We start from the raw sequence: 17,094 nt of genomic DNA, 5'->3' as shown, positions 1-17,094 counted from the left end.
ATATACACCTTAGCACAGGCGTAGAAATGAATATTACAGGGTATTTATTAGTGATTTATTTAACTTACACTTTAAATAGAGAATTTCAAATATACACTGCGTATACTTAATATATCCCATACGCTTGAACTATCATTATAGGGTATTTTATGGTTTATACCAGCTTATTTGTTTCATTTACTACGTCAAGTGCATTGACTAATCGCTGGATATACTTGATATCGTCCATATCTATTAATTATCTTATGTGCTTGGTTATTAGTCTCGCTACTTAGAGTGCATTAAACATACAATGCGTATACTTAATATATACCATTTTGCACTTTACAGAATATATTATTATGTGTCTTGTTTATTATGCTACATAACGTAGACATACCCATAGACTGTTTGTTGTCTTAATTGTATGCCCAGAAGTGTGTTCTAAATATGCTGCGTATACTTAATATAGCTCATACGCATGCATCACCATTACAGGGTATTTAATGGTTGTTTTATTTACATAATCGCAGTGTTTACTTACTATCATCCATATTTATAAGTTCTGATATGTGCTTTGAGAGTAATAAATATACGGTGCGTATACTTAATATCTCCCATATTACATATTACAGGGTATTATCGCTTCTGCCTTGTTTATTATGCTTTATTACGTGTATGCATAGCCTGCTTGTTGTTTTTTTTTTGCTACAGAAGTTTGTTGTGAATACGCAGCGTATACTTAATATATCCCATACACATGCATTTCCATGAAGCGGTATTTAATAGATGTTTTATTTATAAAATTGCTACTAATACTTACGATCACCCATATTCAATGCTTATCTTATGTGCTTTGCTGAAGTGCATTAAGCATACGCTGTGTATACTTAATATCTTCCATATTACACATTACAAGGTATTTGCTAGTACTCTTAAGTGCTTTGTTGTTAAACACATAAGTTTATTATGCTACTGCTTGTTGTTTTAGCTGCATGCCTCGAAGTGTGTTGTGAATACGCTGCGTATACTTGTTAGCTTTTCTATCAAAAGGTAAGTTGCGTATACGCAGTGTAAGCTTGTTGTTTCACATGTTGCAGCGCGTTTAATGCCTTGTTGCACTTCATTGCGAGCAGCAATAATTTAAGTTGAAGCGGGAAAAAAAAGAAGCGAACATCCCTGAAGAGAGGCCAAATCCTTGGCGTGCCATAAACAGTGTCTGCCAATTAGCAGCGCCTGCTGCACAATTTTGGCCGTGGCCATTTGGCGTGTGGCATGCAGCCGATTGTGCACGCTAAATGCAGTTGCAGAAGCTAGCGTGCCGCCCGGATTGCGTAAACACGTCTGGTCTGAAGGGAGTCTAATTAGCGAAATAGATAGCAAAGAGAAAGGGGCGAAAAAGTTGGCAGCGAACAGATTGATAGAGCGTTGGGAAATGGGAAATGGTTGTGATTTGTGTGTGCAACAGTTGCGAGGTGAAATTGGAGTGCGCACTTAAAGAGTGCAGTTCGTATTAAAAATGCGTTAAAAGCGTCAGATCGTAAATAAAATGAAAGCGGAAAGGAAGCCAAACGAAGCAAAGCTTAAAGTGCTCGCCAGGACAACAACTTGCGCTTCACTTGTTACCTTTTTGCATAATAAATTTAATTATGCAGCCAGGCAATAAGGATGGCAAACAGGTTGCGCGGTAATATGGTTAATGTTGCTGCTTAAATGCTGCTTAAGCGCCAAGTGCAGAGAAGGGAGAGAGAGAAGGGAAGCTCGCCATGGCTAGCAATATGATTAATTGCATATCTATGGCAAGCGTCCTTTGGCCAATTGATTGCAGTGCATAATTTAATTGCCATTGCGCATACACACGGGGCGTATGTGCAATATATATTATAAATGAATTAGTTGCAGCAATTGCATTTGGCTTTGCCTTTGCCCGCAGCTGCAACAGCGAACAACAACTTGAATCGCAGCTAGACATGAGCTCGAGTGAAACATCAAAGCACAAATTGATTTCCTTTTGGCTCACTCAAGTGGTATTGGCATCCTTGAGCCACTCACTCTCTCTCTCTCTCTCTCTCTCTCTCTCTTTGTGTGCTTGCAAATGCCAAAAATTGCACGTGCAACACTTGAATGATGTGCAATCTCAGAGAAGCTGCAGCTGCATCAACAACAAGAGCTTCTCCTTGAGCTGCGCTCAGCGTTGATTGCTTTGATTTAAGTTGTCCGTTTCCTGCCGCGTTGCCTGCTTTAATATTCAAAAGTACCAAGTATATTGTGCGCTGATTAAAATTCCAGCATTTGTAGTTCTCTCTCTCTCTCTTTAATTTCGCCGCCAGCAATTTCGAGCACAACAACATTGTTGATGATGATGTGGCTGCTTCACTCTTGTGGCACTCGTTGGTTCGCTTAGTGAGTGATGCGGCAAGTTGCGCCGTTGCCGCTGCAGTTGCATGTGCATGTGGCAAGTCACGGCTTAACGTTGCCAGCAGCCAAGTGAGTTATGAACTTGCTTTAATTTAAAAATAAAAAGCTTCGAGGCACACACAATCAAAAATGTGAGCTGAATATTTGGAATGATTTATTGATTTTATGTGCGTTTTATATTTTCTATTTTTTAACCACAAATTCTGCATCGAAAATCCTCAAGTTAAGGACTTTGTTAGATATAAAATTCACTTGCTTTAATTTGAAAGGAAAACAACTTAGAGACAATCTTTATTGAAAATATGAGCTGAATATTTGGAATGATTTATTGATTTTATGTGTTATATACTTAATATTTTTTAACCACAAATTCTGCTATGAAAATCTTCAAGTATAGCTTATTGTCAGAAATAAAATTCACTTCCTTTAAATTAAAAAGTAAAAATCAAGTTTTGAAGAAAACTTTATCAAAAATGTGAGCTGAATATTTGGAATGATTTATTGATTTGATGTGTTTTATATTTTCTATTGTTTAACCAAAATTCTGCTATGAAAATCTTCAACTTAAATACTTGGTTAGATATAAAATTCACTTGCTTTTAAAAAATGTGAGCTACATATTTTGAAACAGTGAAACCATAAACTTAACTCTCAAGATCTGCACATATAAAATTCACATTCAAAATGCAATTCTCACTTTTTCGTTGAATATAAATTGTATTGAAGAAAAGTTATATCTTTACTCAGTCATTGGATAAATGTTTAAGTATAGTTTGATTTATATTTTTCTTTGTTTTTAACTCTAACTTAATTTAATTTAATTTAATGTAAGCGGAATAATTTAAAACAGAAAAGCAAGATTTAATGATTTTTTACTGTTTTATTTAAACCCTAAACTCAACTTTACCAAATTTCTGGCTCACTTTTTACTTGAAAATAAATTGTATTAAAAAAAACTATTGCAGCCAGTCAGCGAAAAAAGCTTGAAGTATATTTTGAATACTTTTTCTCTACTTTCAAAATCTTCATGTTAACCACTTTGTCAAAAACCAAATTCACATTTCTGTCTCACTTTTTAGTCGACCATAAATTGCATTGAATAAAAGCTATTGCTGTACTCAGTCAGCGAAGAAAGGTTTATGGATGAAAAACAAGATTTATTACGTATACGCAATAAAAAAGCCACCTGATGCTAAGACACCTGCTGCTAAAAAAGAGCACTGTATTTGGCAGTTGGATTAATGTTTTTGCGCTACAACGATTTCATGAACTATCTCCAGTTGTCACAAAAAGTGACAAGCGTAGCAAAAAATAGATGTTTTCACTGATTGAAAAGAAGAGAAGAGAACTAAATCTAAAATGTGTTTGTAAATTCTAAACATTATAAACTTACCAGCATTATAAACTTATTTTCCATTTCAGTAATTCTAATCGTTACTATTTGTGCAGCTATGACAACAATGGAAAAACAATAAGCATAATTAGTTGCAGCCAAATGCACAAAACACTATCGATTGCATAGCTAATTGCTGTTTAAATAATTCAACCAAAACAAACACGTTCGAGTGCAATAATGTTTACTTTTTTTTTGTTGTTGGAACTCGAATGGTTCGTAATTTATACATTAAGTAATTAAATATGTAAATGAAATAAAGCATATTTGGCTTTTAATTAGTAAAGCTTGTTAATTAGCGCGCAGATTCGTGTGAACAATGCGACTTTAATGTTGGCCATTTCAAGTGTGACACAATGTCATTCTAAGCTGCCAGACGACAACCAGAAAAAAAGAAAAGAAAAGCGGCTGTCAGACAGATAAGCAGACGACGAAGTTGTTGTTTGGTCGACATAAAGCTGAATGGACCAATGTTTAACTGCTTTGCCGCTTCACATAATTTGTAATTAAATTTCACTAAAAAATGCTACCGAAATCCTTAATCCTTAAACACACGCACGCACCCACACACACACACGCACACACACATGGATGAGCAGCGTCAGAGGCGGCAACGACCGCAACAAACTATGAGAGTCGTTATCCCTTTTAATGAATTTTTTCTGCTTGCCCGGCTTTTGCTTTTCATTTTGCTGAGCAGCAGTAGCCGGGGTGGCAACCCTGTGCTTTGGCACAACCCTAAAAAAGAGGAAGCCTCTCCCTTTTCGTCCGCCCACTTGTCGTTGCAGCCGTTGCCAAAGTAAATATTTTACTATGCCACTATTTGAAGCATACTGTCAGGCTGTTGCCGCAGCTGGAGAGGCAACAACAGCAGCAACAACAACAACACGATAGCAACAGCAACAGTCTGCTGCTGCCACATTTTATATTTTATAATATTTTTCAGGTCAAAATGTCGTAGAACTTTTATTAACCTCACGCTGCTGCTGCTTCTGTTGCTGTTGCTTTCGCTTGGTGTCTGTTTGCGTTTTTGTTGCCGTCCTAAACATTAAATGTGGCTTAGTGTCAGCGAGTTACAACTCTTACACTCGGATGTTGCATGTTGCATGTGGCATAAGTGCTATTAGCTTATTACTTATTTACGCATTTAATTCACAGTTTACGGCGCTGACATTATGAAAATATCCACTATTCACGACTTGAGTAGAGAGAACTTAAGTACAGCCAACAAAACTCAGAAACTCTTAAGGTGCTTTGGCAGCTCAAGTTTTATTTTGAATGTAGTTCAGACTCAAGAATACTCTTTAAAATGTTTGCTAAAGCATCTATTGTTCCGACTGAAGAATACTCTTTAAATACTTTGATCCATTCAGTTTAGTTTTCTTTCTACAAAATATTTGCTAAAACATCTTTTGTGACAGTTCAGACTGAAGAATACTCTTTAAATACTGTGATCCTTTCAGCATATTTTATGACAGTTCAGAACACTCTTTAAAAACACTCTTTAAATGCTGCGATCCTTTTAGTTTAGTTTTCTCTCTACCAAATATTTACCAAAGCATCTTTTGTGGCAGTTCAGACTGAAGAATACTCTTTAAATACTGTGATCCTTTCTTTTTTGACAGTTCAGTTCTTTTATGACAGTTCAGACTCAAAAATACTCTTTAAATGCTGTGCTCCTTTCAGTTTTCTCTCTACAAAATGTTTGCTAAAGCATCTTTTGTGGCAACTCCGAATGAAGAATACTTTTTAAATTCTGTGATCCTTTCAGCATCTTTTATGACAGTTCAGACTGAAAAACACTCTTTAAATGCTAGGATACTTTCAATTTAGTTTGTTCTCTACAAAAAATTTACTAAAGCATTTTTGTGGCAGTTCAGAATATATAATACTCTTTAAATGAAGCAATCCATTCAGTTTAGTTTTCTTTGCTAAATCATCTTTAAATTGATGGCATTGGAAATGCTGCTGCCTTGATTAAGTAGGTACAAATAAATATTCTCTTCTTGAAGGTTTGCATGACAATGCAATAAATATGAAGAGCACAGGAAATGCGAAAAATGTTATGCAAAATTTGTAATTTGAAGCGTGGACAAACAGAAAGAGAGCTCAAGCCAAAGCTCAAGGCTTGGCATTGACAAGGACAAAAGCGTCGACAACGACGTACAAATGAGCACAAGCAAATTAATTTCAACTGCAAAATGCTGTCTGCAGCTGTGCAGCACTTTCTATAGAGTGTGAGTTGTTGTTGTCTTAAGGCAGCTTCAAGGCGCTTTACGAGCAAACCTTTCGCTGCAATTTGTTTGGCTCGACTGCGCTCAAAAGTATGCTACACTAAACGCTGTCAATGCTGTGAAGGTTTCAAGTGCTATGCCCAATGTCTTGGCATTAAGATCTCAACATCAACCCGATGAATGAAGTGACGCCTTGCTGCATTCCATAGAATACGCATACGCACAGTTGGCTGACATTGAAAAAGGAGCCGAACAAATGCCTTGCTATAAAAAGCAGCCTTTGACTCTGTGCACTTAGCTGGACAGAGAGCTTTGGACATTTTACATATGACGATGACGACGACGACGACGTCGTGGACTGTTGCCATGACTAAGAATATGAAATGAATCAGTTGTCAGTGTGTTTCAGCCAATGATGATGATGATGTGAGAGAGAGGTTGCAGCTAGACGACTAATTAATGCCACTCAACTGGCTCGAGTTTCATTTCAAAGCGCACACACTGAAAACGTAGGCAATTAAAAATGACAATGACAATGGCGAATGACTTAAAGATAAAGCTTAAATTCCTTCAGTGACAGTAAATCCACTTGATTTCCTCTTATAACAATATATATACACTGAGAAGAGACGCCACTCAACGGCACGAAAAAGGAATAAAGGAATTGTTCCTGAGCCGCTTTAAATGTTTTTGTTTGCTTTTGCACCGCTTTATTCTCTGTGTGTGTGTGTGTTTGTTGGGCTCATCTCTGTGAAAGGGACGACGAAAAGAATAAAAAAAAAATGTATAAATAAAATGAAATGAAATGAAATAAAATACAATTCTAAGCGTGCGTTGCGAACATAAATCTCATCAATCAAATGGAGTTGTGCGCATAAAGTTATCGGCTCAACTTAAAGCAGATAACTCAACTCATCTCAACACAACTCGATGCTTGCTCCAAGGCATTTCGCATTCACTTTATTGTTTCAATCTGTTCAAGCAACCCCTGGGCAGGAATACATACCTCTACATCGTTTACGTTTATAACCCAATTGCCCATTCAACATGTTTTGCTTTCTACCCATAGTTTGGATTTGGCTCACAACCTGGTATATTTTCCATAGGGTGTATTTTGAATGTAGTACTTTATTAATTTACCAAATATAGTAACGGTATATTTAATTATTTTTGGTATATAATATATTTTAAAATTAATACCGCACTCTTTTGATTTTATTTAAAATGTGTAGCTGGTATCTCATTCTCGGTATATTTTTGGTATTTTAAGTATATTATTTGGTATATTTTTAAATTAATACCATACTGTTTTGGTCTTATTTAAAACGAGTAGCGGGTAACTCACAATCGGTATATTTTTAGTATTTTTGCGGTATATTTTTGGTATATTTTAAAATTAATATCTCATTGTTTTCCTTTTGTTCAAAATTAATAGTGGGTATCTCATATTTGGTACATTTCAGTGTTTTTTTTTGGTATAATATTGGGAATATTTTTAAATTAATACCGCACTCTTTTGCTTTTATTTAAAATGCGTAGCGGGTATCTCGCATTCGGTATATTTTTGGTATTTTTAAGTATATTATTTGGTATATTTTTAAATTAATATCTCACTGTCTTCCTTTTATTCGCAATAAGTAATGGGTATCTGATATTCGAGTACATTCTACTGTAGCCTGGATTAGTGTTTGAATTAAGTACTATAACAATATACCAAATATAGTCTTTGGCTAATTTCAGTATTTTTCGTTATGTGATTTGATATATTTTAAAATTAATACTGCACCATTTTAATTTTATTCAAAATGATTAGTAAGTATCTCAAATTTGGAACATTATAGTATTTTTCGGTATATTATTATTATTTTAAAATTAATACTGCACTGTGTTTCTTTTATTTGAAATGGGTAGCGGGTAAGTCACATTTGGTATATTTAAGTTTTTTTTGTGGTAAATTCTTTGGTATATTTTAAATGTAATACTTCACTGTTTTGCTTTTATTCACAATGAGTAATTGGTATCTCTCAGTCCAGTACATTCGACTTCTTAATTATTTTTAGTCCGCACTTTATGGATGCGTGTTTTCGGCTCTGGTTTTACCTTTCACCTATCCAAATGTAGAATGTAGTCAATATCAAATTCAAGCAATTCTTTTTTAATTATTGGGTATGGTTTTTATTTATTTAACAATTTTGCTGTCCTATTGTAAAGCGTGCGGCATTCGATATTTTGCAATCTGTAAGTAAATATTTTATAAGTGACAGTATTCAATTTGAACAGAAATTTGTGTAATTCATTGGTATGTTTAGTGATTGATACCCTATATTAAATTAATTTTATAAGAAAAACATTTTAATTAAAGCATGACAATTAAAAGGCTTAAGAAGAAAACTAAATATAAAAATATCTGAAGCTAAGAAAAGAATATAAGAATCTGATCACACAGTATCTAGCCATCTAGAATACTTGCTATTCAGTTGGAAATAGAATATTCTGAGGTGCTTCTCTTACGTATTTATAAATAGGCAACAATGTGTATCCAACGTCAGTTGTAACCGAAAAGTGTTAACAGATTGTTACATGAAAAAGCCAGACACTAGACTGTTTAATTTGAACTAAATTCAAATCTGCAATATGTTTCGAAAATACGTGCAAGAATCTTCTACTCCAATAGAGTTGCTAGATTCACGTGATGCATTCAAATTTGTAAGTTATGGACACACTTTAATTGGCTGGAGATCACCCACAAAGAAGGGTTTAAAGAATGCGTTATATAAAATATTTTCACTCGTCGTAATTTCCATAAATACTTATCTACCAATTTCAATGATGATGAACTACGTAAGGGAATTCAAAAACTTGACACCAGGAGAACTTATCACATCGGTTCAGTTGATGTTCAATTTACCCAACTGCTATATTAAGGCTGCGATTCTCTACTTTAATCTGTGGAGGTTGGAAAAGGCTAAAGAAATGTTGGATGATATGGACAAGAGTTGCACTAGACAAGAAGAGAAGTTGCAAGTACATCGATATGTTATACGCTGCAACAAAATTTACCTCGCTTTCATGTCCGTTTATAATTTCTATCCTCTATCAACGTTTGCTACTGCAATAATCAATGGAGTCACGCCTTGGAGCCTTTATATCCCATTCTTAAACTGGCGTGATGGAACCCAGCAACTCTGGCTAGCGGCGATTATTGAATACATCTTAGTAATTTTTCCAGTCTATTATAATAATGCAACTGATATCTATCCTGTGATTTATGGACAAACTATCCGCTCGCACTTCGATCTATTAATAAAACGCATTCAAAGATTAAGATGCGACGAGGATAAAAGTGAGGATAAGAACTACGAGGAACTGACTGGATGTATCAAGGATCACAAACGCATACTAGAGTAAAGTTTATTTACACTATATAACTTAATATCCTTCAAATACTTTCTTTACTTTCAGATATTGCGACATCTTGAGGCCCCTCATTTCAAGCACGATCTTCTTTCAGTTTTTAGTTGTGGGCATGGTATTGGGACTTTCCTTTACCAATCTCATTTATTTTAGTGATTTGTTGTCGGGTATTGCAAATCTTGCCTATATTTTTGGCTGTTGTTGCCAGACATTTCCCTTTTGTTATACCTGCAATCTGCTGGATGAAGATGTTGATCGACTTACTTTATCCATTTTTCAGTCGAATTGGTTGAGTGCATCACGACGTTATAAAATATCTCTAATTTACTTCTTGCACAAGGCTCAACAACCTCTTAAATTTACTGCTGGCAGCATTTTTGAAATCTCTTTGCGTACTAATATAAGTGTAAGTATCTGAAGATATAGTTCTCTAATATGGAATAAGTTTCAATGTTTGACCTAATTGCAGCTCGCGAAGTTTGCCTTTTCGGTCGTAACACTTGTTCAAAAATTCAATTTGGCTGCAAAAATGGAACGGAAATAAGTTTGGAGAAATGTTCATAAACATCAACGTTTTTATTGATATAAATAACACAATTTTTAAGATGTATCATACAAATGATGTAGATTTAAAAAATATATGTTGAAATTCTTTAAAAAATATATTTTTATTTTAAAATTTTATTTGATATAATGGTGTATGTGAAAATATGTCACTGACATATTATTGTTATCTTTTTGCCCACAGAAGTAATATTAACTAAATGGTTGCTAAAAATTTGAGCATTATAACAGTATCTTTATACTACGCAATTTATGCATTTATTTGTATAAATTAGTTCTTGGAAACTATGAAAGTTTATAGAATTGAATTCTGCATCAATTTGAAATAAATTATCAAATGATTTGAAACAATGTTATTATTTTAATTGATCTAACTGAGAATTGGACTGAATTGTTTTTGTTTCTATGAATTTGCAGAATTCTTAATAATTCAAAGTGTAACGTAAGCAAATGTTCACCTTTGGAATTTATCATTTGGACATTAAATATTTGATATGCGTCACTTTGCAGTTGCTTTTCAATTGCCCAGCGACAAGTGCGTAAATACGAAATTATTGTTGTAGGCCTAACAGTGAGCATTGCCAATAAAACTATAAATATTTGATGTGTGCCAACTTGCAGTTGTTACAAATGCCAAAAGTGCCAAAGGATTTCCAAGAAGGTTATTGAATTCTCTATCGAAATGTGAACTATTGGTTGAAGGCTGTCTTTAGTTGAAATGAGAATGCAAATTAAATATTCTGACCCGCTCATGTTACGCACTTATAAAAGCACAACAATGGTCATGAAAATTCAGTTGAAAAACCTTATCCTGCTTGACTATAGCAACATGTTTAAAAAATACTTGAGAGAATCTTCTGATTCAAAAGAGTTGCTGGTCTCTCGAGAAGCATTCAAATTCGTGAGTTATGGACACACTTTGATTGGCTGGAGATCGCCAACAAAGAAGAGATTATACCATACGATGTATAAAGTGTTTTCTGGCATCATCATCACATTTAATATATATCTGCCGGTTGCCTTGATGATAAGTTATGTGAGAGAATTCGCAAACTTTACACCAGGAGAACTCATTACGTCGGCTCAGTTGATGTTCAATTTACCTAGTTGCTATGCTAAGGCTGCTTTTCTTTATTTCAACTTGTGGAGATTGGAAAAGGCCAAAGAAATATTGGATGAAATGGACAAGAGTTGCACCACGAATGCAGAGAAGTTGCAAATACATCGATCTGTCGTACTCTGCAACAGTATTTTCTTCATCATCTTTGTCATTTACAATATGTACAGTGTATCAACTTTATCGACAGCTTTAATTAATGGAGTTGCACCTTGGAATGTTTATAATCCCATATTGAACTGGCGTGATGGAACTTGGGAATTGTTGCTTTCTTCTCTTATTGAATTTATTTTAGTATATTTTCCTGCTGTTTACAATAATGCAGCTGATATCTACCCTGTAATCTATGGATTGACCATTCGTCTGCACATTAATCTGTTAATCAAACGCATTGAACTATTAAGATGCGATGATAACAGAAGCGAGGAAGAACACTATGAGGAGTTGACTGGATGCATCAAGGATCACAAGCGTCTTTTAGAGTAAATTCTATAGCACATATATCAGATCTTTAAATTACTGAATCTCTTTTCAGATACTTCAACATCTTAAGGCCGCTCATTTCATGCACGATCTTTATTCAGTTTTTATTTGTGGGCGTCGTATTGGGACTTTGCCTGACAAATCTTTTCTTTTTCTGCGACTTTTGGTCGGGTATTGCCACACTCGTATACATTATAGCTGTCTTTTGCCAGACTTTTCCTTTTTCGTACATTTGCAACACGCTGGAGGAGGATAATGATCGACTTACACTAACTATATTTCAGTCCAATTGGTTGAGTGCATCCCAAAGATACAAATCTACGCTAATTTACTTCATTCACAAGGCCCAACAACCAGTGCAGTTCACTGCTGGAAGCATTTTTAAAATCTCTTTACATACCAATATAAGCGTAAGTATTTTTAATTTTAACTCAATTTTATTTAATAATTTGAACTGAATTCATTCAAGATCGCAAAGTTGGCTTTCTCGGTTGTAACAATTATTCAACAATTCAATTTGGCTGAAAAACTGGAACGCAAATGAATCTGGGAATTTTTTATATAATCAAATGCACGTTATATTGATAATCTACGTAGTTTCGGACAAAAAAATCTTGCACGATGTTACTTATGTTACTTATGGCTTCAAAACAAAATTATTAAAAAAATTTAAAATTAATATGGTAATAAAGCTTCTGCAATTTTGAATCGTTGTTTTTTTGTCTGATCTAACATGTGAAAACTGAGTTACTAACGATGAGTTGAGTCAGATACGAGATACGAACTACGCGAAGATGACAGGCTGCTTTAAAGATCACAAACGGCTTCTAGAGTGAATGTTATGTCACATGTATAAATTAAAATTATTAAAATATATCTCAATCTTTCAGAGACAGCAATATTTTTTTTACCGCTTATAGTATATCACACACCATCTTCACTTAGTTCTTGGTTGTAGGGACTTCGGTTGTCTCTTCATTTTCTGCGACTTTTGGTCGGACTGAGCCACACTCTTTTACCATATATATTGAGAGTTAGTTGCAAAACATTTCTATTTTATTATATCTGCAACTTGCTGGAAGAAGATATTCAATGACTTACTTCAACCATTTTTCAGTCTAGTTTGTTAAGTGCATCCGCTCGATATAAATCCTCTCTACTTTCATTCCTGCACAAAGCTCAACAACCCATTCAGTTCACTGCCGGCAGCATTTTCCAGAACTCTTTGGACCCAAACATAAACATAAGTACTTTTACAATACATTTTTGTTGTCTACTATATCCTTTAAACTCTTTTAATTGCATATATAAATATATATATATACAAATTCATTACCAATATTTTCATTTGTTTGTGTTTAATTGAGATAAAGAATCTTCAATATATAGTTATTAGAGAGCGTCACATCTTAGTGATTAAGATGTCGCTTTTATGTGGAATACCAAGGTGTGTCTAGGAATTAGTAATTAATAAGAAAATGCATAATGATGACTGCCGTTTCCTTTCTTTTCGAAAATTTGCAACTTGTTGTCAGTTTTTGAAAAGCTAGCGATTTAAACTTAATAACAGATTTAGTCATGTCATTGCCTTACTTTTGATGTAAAGGATGAAAGCAGTGGAAGATGACTATTCCATGCTAACTGGTTACTAAAAAGTTTTAGCATAATCACATTAACTCCTTTTAATATAATAAAAAAAGAAACAGAATATATGTTTTCCTTAATTAATTTAAAGAATGAAATATCATAACTGAATAAAGTAGCTAAAGACTTTAATTGATAAATGTTTGACTTTTATCAGTATGTCGTAGTTTTCTGTGAAGTAACAGAATTTTTTAATAATTCATTGTCTGATGTAAGCAAAGGCTCACATTTGGCATTTGTCAATTGGCCAGTAAATATTTGATATGTGTCACTTTTCAGTTGTTTTTCATTTGGCAAGCGACAGGTGCGTAAATATAAAATTATGGTTGCAGACACAACAGTGAGCATTGCCAATAAATCTGTGAATATTTTATGTGTGCCAACTTGCAGTTGTTTCAAATGTAACGCGTGCGTTTAATTGATTGTTTATTGAATTGCTTGCTGATATTCCTTATATATTTTGTTGACGCAATGTCAATTTCAAAAGCCAAATAAAATACGTTTTCCATTTGCACATCAAATATTTAGTGGTGCTTATATAAAAAGGGCAACAATGAGAAGACTGAACCAGTTGAATTTGGGATACGAAAGGGATTCGTAAGTGAAAAAGTTAAATAATGGCAATATTCGAAATGATTTTCTTTACATTAATTAAATAGAAAATCATGTTTCGCAAATACTTGCAAGAATCTTCAAGCTCAACTGAGTTGCTGCCATCTCGAGATGCTTTCGTTTTTGCAAGTTATTGGCATACTTTGGTAGGCTGGAGATCTCCAGCTACAAATCGCTTAACTCGTTTGATCTACATATTGTATTCTTTGATCTTAACTGTGCTGGTTAATTATCTTCCAGTTGGCTTGATCATCAGTTATGTGCGGGAGTTTAATAACTTCACGCCAAGTGAACTAATTGTTTCGGCTCAATTGATTTTTAATATTCCAACTGGATTAGTTAAAGGCGCAATATTTTGTCTCTCTTTTTGGCGATTGGAGAAATCAAAGGACTTACTCGATCAGTTGGATCAGAGTTGTGTTAACCTCGAGGAGAAATTGCAAGTGCATCGATCAACCATACGCTCAAATTGTATTTCCTTTGTCTACATAATGATCTAGTTTTCTATCCACTAACATCGATTTGCACTGCGATTATCAATGGAGTTGCACCGTGGAATGTCTTCAATCCTTTTCTCAACTGGCGTGATGGCACATGGCAGCTCGGGTTAACAGCTATAATTGAATATTTTGTAGTCTCCATCATTACGTATTATCATCTGGCGATTGATATGTGTCCGACTATATTTGGCATCAAAATACGACTTCACTTGGATCTACTAAAACAGCGCATTGAGAAGCTGCGCATGGATGATGCGATAACCGAGGATGAGAGCTACACTAAGCTCGTTGGCTGCATCAAAGATCATAAGATTATAATGGAGTGAGTGCATTTGATTTGTAATATTATTTTTATTCCTCCTGTCCATAAGGTAGAAGGGTATTGAAACTTTGTACCACAAGGAAGTGTATGTAACAGGAAGATGGAGGCACGTCCAACTTTATAAAGTATATATATTCTTGAGCATCGTTAATGGTCGAGTTGTTAATAGTCCGTCCGTCTGTCTGTCTGTCCGTCCGTTTGAACATATAGATTTCAGAGTCCTTTATAGATACAGATATAATTTATTTTCAGAGCCCTTGATATATTTGCACGAAGATTAAGTTGGTTTCAAAATTTTGCCACGCCCACTTTTGTGAGTGGAAAATCGCTAAAGCTAAAGTCCTAAGCTGACAATCTTGTATATTTTGCACTCTATGGTATTTTTTGAATATAGTACTCCATCAATATACCAAATATAGTCATCGGTATATTTTCACTTTATTCGCGGTATATAAATTTGGTATATTTTATTTGCTTTGTTCGGCAATCTGGTCTATTTTGAACGCTATGATATATTTTAAATGTAGTACTATTAAATATACCAAATATAGCTTTTGGCATATTTTTGTTAGTATTGTTGTGGTTTATTATTATTTTATTGTTGTGGTATATTATTTGGGATATTTTAAGAATATAATTTGGTATATTTTTAATATTGGTATATTTTTAGTATTATTGTAGTATATTATTTAGTAAATATTTTAAGAATACCGAATTTTTTTGCTTTTATTAAAAATGGGTAGCGGGTATCTCACAGTCGAGCACACTCGACTGTAGAGTTCTTACTTGTTTTAATTTATTGGCGGTATTTTATTTGCTTCGTTCGACAATCCGGTATATTTTAATGCTATGACATATTTTAAATGTAGTACTATTAAATATACCAAACATAGCTTTTGGTATATTTTTAGTATTATTGTAGTATATTATTTAGTATATTTTAAGAATACCGCCTTTTTTGTTCTTATTCAAAATGGATAGCGGGTATCTCAAAGTCGAGCACACTCGACTGTAGCTTTCTAAATTGCTTTTCTATACTTTTAGGTACTGCAACATTTTGAGACCTTTGATCTCTCGCATTATCTTTGTGCAGTTCATAATGGTCGGCATCATATTTGGTCTCTGTATGACAAATTTATTCTTTTTCGCCGACATGTGGACTTGCATTTCTACTATGTCGTATATTTTTGGTTGCATCTTTCAAACTTTTCCCTTCTGCTACATCTGCAACATGATGGAGGATGCTGTTAGCGATCTTACTTTGAGCATATTTCAATCAAATTGGCTTGGTGCACCTCGTCGTTATAAGTCCTCATTGCTCTACTTTATGCATCAATCTCAACAACCCATTAAGTTTACAGCTGGCAGCATTTTTGAAATCTCTTTGGCCACTAACATAAATGTAAGTATTTCAAAAACATTATTTATATATTTTTAATGGTTTTATCTGCTTTTATTTAAGCTGGCAAAGTTTGCTTTTACGGTGGTTACAATTGTGCAACAATTCAACTTGGCTGAGAAGCTGGATCGTAAATAAAGCAAGAAATGTTGAGAATTTGCCATTTTAGAAGTATAGAATTTAGAAAAGCACTTTGAAACTTTATTTAAAAATATATTAGTTTGCTTTAAATCAATAAAAAAATTAGAAATAAATTTGGAAATATTAGTTTGACCTAAAAAACTCTGTAATAAACTAAAAATATATTTACAAACATTATCAAATCAAATCAAAATGTGGAAATGTATTTAGAAATATTAATTTGCCTTAAAAAATCATTAAAAAAAAATAAAAATATATTTACAAACATTAGTTTGCCTTAAAAAATCATTCAAAAGCACTTTGACGCATTATTAAAAAATATATTTACAAATATTAGTTTGCCTTAAATCAATCAAAAATTAGAAATGTATTTGGAAATATTAGTTTGACTTAAAAAAATCTTTAATAAACTAAAAATATTTTTACAAACATTATCAAATCAAATCGAAAAGTGGAAATGCATTTGGAAATATTAAATTGCCTTAAAAAATCATTAAAAAACTAAAAATATAGTTACAATTTGCCTTAAAATTATTATTTAAAAGCACTTTGACACTTTATTTAAAAATATATTTACAAATATTAGTTTGCCGTAAATCACTCAAGAATTAGAAATTTGGAAATATTAGTTTGCCTTAAAAAATCATAAAAAAAAACTAAAAATATATTTACAAACATTAGTTGGCTTTAAAAATCATTCAAACATAAACTTTACATTTAGAAATACTTGTAGCTTTAAGTTCCATTCCAAACTTATTAATTAGAGTCACTTTAAATTTGGCAACAAATCCGATTTAAATTTCTCCGTGAGACTTTTGCTCTGCATCTCTTATATTATTATTTATCTTGGCTGTTTGTGTTGCGTGCGGTTTGT

General features: G+C 33.5%; 3 protein-coding genes across 3 annotated transcripts; all 3 read left to right on the top strand.

The window, feature by feature from the left end:
• The first annotated feature begins 8,856 nt into the window (after positions 1-8,856).
• On the top strand, positions 8,857-9,982 carry LOC117574457 (odorant receptor 42b-like). Its single transcript, XM_034258295.2, has 4 exons — positions 8,857-9,428; positions 9,487-9,553; positions 9,647-9,844; positions 9,908-9,982. Exons 1-4 carry the CDS (start codon positions 8,857-8,859, stop codon positions 9,980-9,982), a joined length of 912 nt encoding a protein of 303 aa, XP_034114186.1.
• A 1,200-nt stretch (positions 9,983-11,182) lies between these two features.
• Positions 11,183-12,153, top strand: LOC117574456 (odorant receptor 42b-like). Its single transcript, XM_052006915.1, has 4 exons — positions 11,183-11,249; positions 11,445-11,601; positions 11,655-12,012; positions 12,072-12,153. Exons 1-4 carry the CDS (start codon positions 11,183-11,185, stop codon positions 12,144-12,146), a joined length of 657 nt encoding a protein of 218 aa, XP_051862875.1. The 3' UTR covers positions 12,147-12,153.
• A 2,374-nt stretch (positions 12,154-14,527) lies between these two features.
• LOC127565877 (odorant receptor 42b-like) lies at positions 14,528-16,233 on the top strand. Its single transcript, XM_052006676.1, has 3 exons — positions 14,528-14,680; positions 15,725-16,082; positions 16,143-16,233. Exons 1-3 carry the CDS (start codon positions 14,529-14,531, stop codon positions 16,215-16,217), a joined length of 585 nt encoding a protein of 194 aa, XP_051862636.1. The 5' UTR covers position 14,528; the 3' UTR covers positions 16,218-16,233.
• Positions 16,234-17,094: the final 861 nt, after the last annotated feature.

The sequence above is a fragment of the Drosophila albomicans genome, chromosome 2R (assembly GCF_009650485.2).
Source record: "Drosophila albomicans strain 15112-1751.03 chromosome 2R, ASM965048v2, whole genome shotgun sequence".
Lineage (NCBI taxonomy): Eukaryota > Metazoa > Arthropoda > Insecta > Diptera > Drosophilidae > Drosophila > Drosophila albomicans.
This window is presented reverse-complemented; position numbering and strand designations above follow the sequence as displayed.

What these genes read in the sequence shown, in the direction of transcription:
- LOC127565877 (XM_052006676.1), top strand. Translation starts at nt 14,529, where the DNA reads ATGTGTCCGACTATATTTGGCATCAAAATACGACTTCACTTGGATCTA. An exon ending in GATCATAAGATTATAATGGA is followed by an intron (nt 14,681 to 15,724) that starts GTGAGTGCATTT and finishes CTATACTTTTAG; the next exon opens with GTACTGCAACATTTTGAGAC. An exon ending in CTTTGGCCACTAACATAAAT is followed by an intron (nt 16,083 to 16,142) that starts GTAAGTATTTCA and finishes CTTTTATTTAAG; the next exon opens with CTGGCAAAGTTTGCTTTTAC.
- LOC117574457 (XM_034258295.2), top strand. Translation starts at nt 8,857, where the DNA reads ATGAACTACGTAAGGGAATTCAAAAACTTGACACCAGGAGAACTTATC. An exon ending in GATCACAAACGCATACTAGA is followed by an intron (nt 9,429 to 9,486) that starts GTAAAGTTTATT and finishes CTTTACTTTCAG; the next exon opens with ATATTGCGACATCTTGAGGC. An exon ending in AGTTTTTAGTTGTGGGCATG is followed by an intron (nt 9,554 to 9,646) that starts GTATTGGGACTT and finishes TGTTGTTGCCAG; the next exon opens with ACATTTCCCTTTTGTTATAC.
- LOC117574456 (XM_052006915.1), top strand. Translation starts at nt 11,183, where the DNA reads ATGGACAAGAGTTGCACCACGAATGCAGAGAAGTTGCAAATACATCGA. An exon ending in GATCACAAGCGTCTTTTAGA is followed by an intron (nt 11,602 to 11,654) that starts GTAAATTCTATA and finishes ATCTCTTTTCAG; the next exon opens with ATACTTCAACATCTTAAGGC. An exon ending in CTTTACATACCAATATAAGC is followed by an intron (nt 12,013 to 12,071) that starts GTAAGTATTTTT and finishes AATTCATTCAAG; the next exon opens with ATCGCAAAGTTGGCTTTCTC.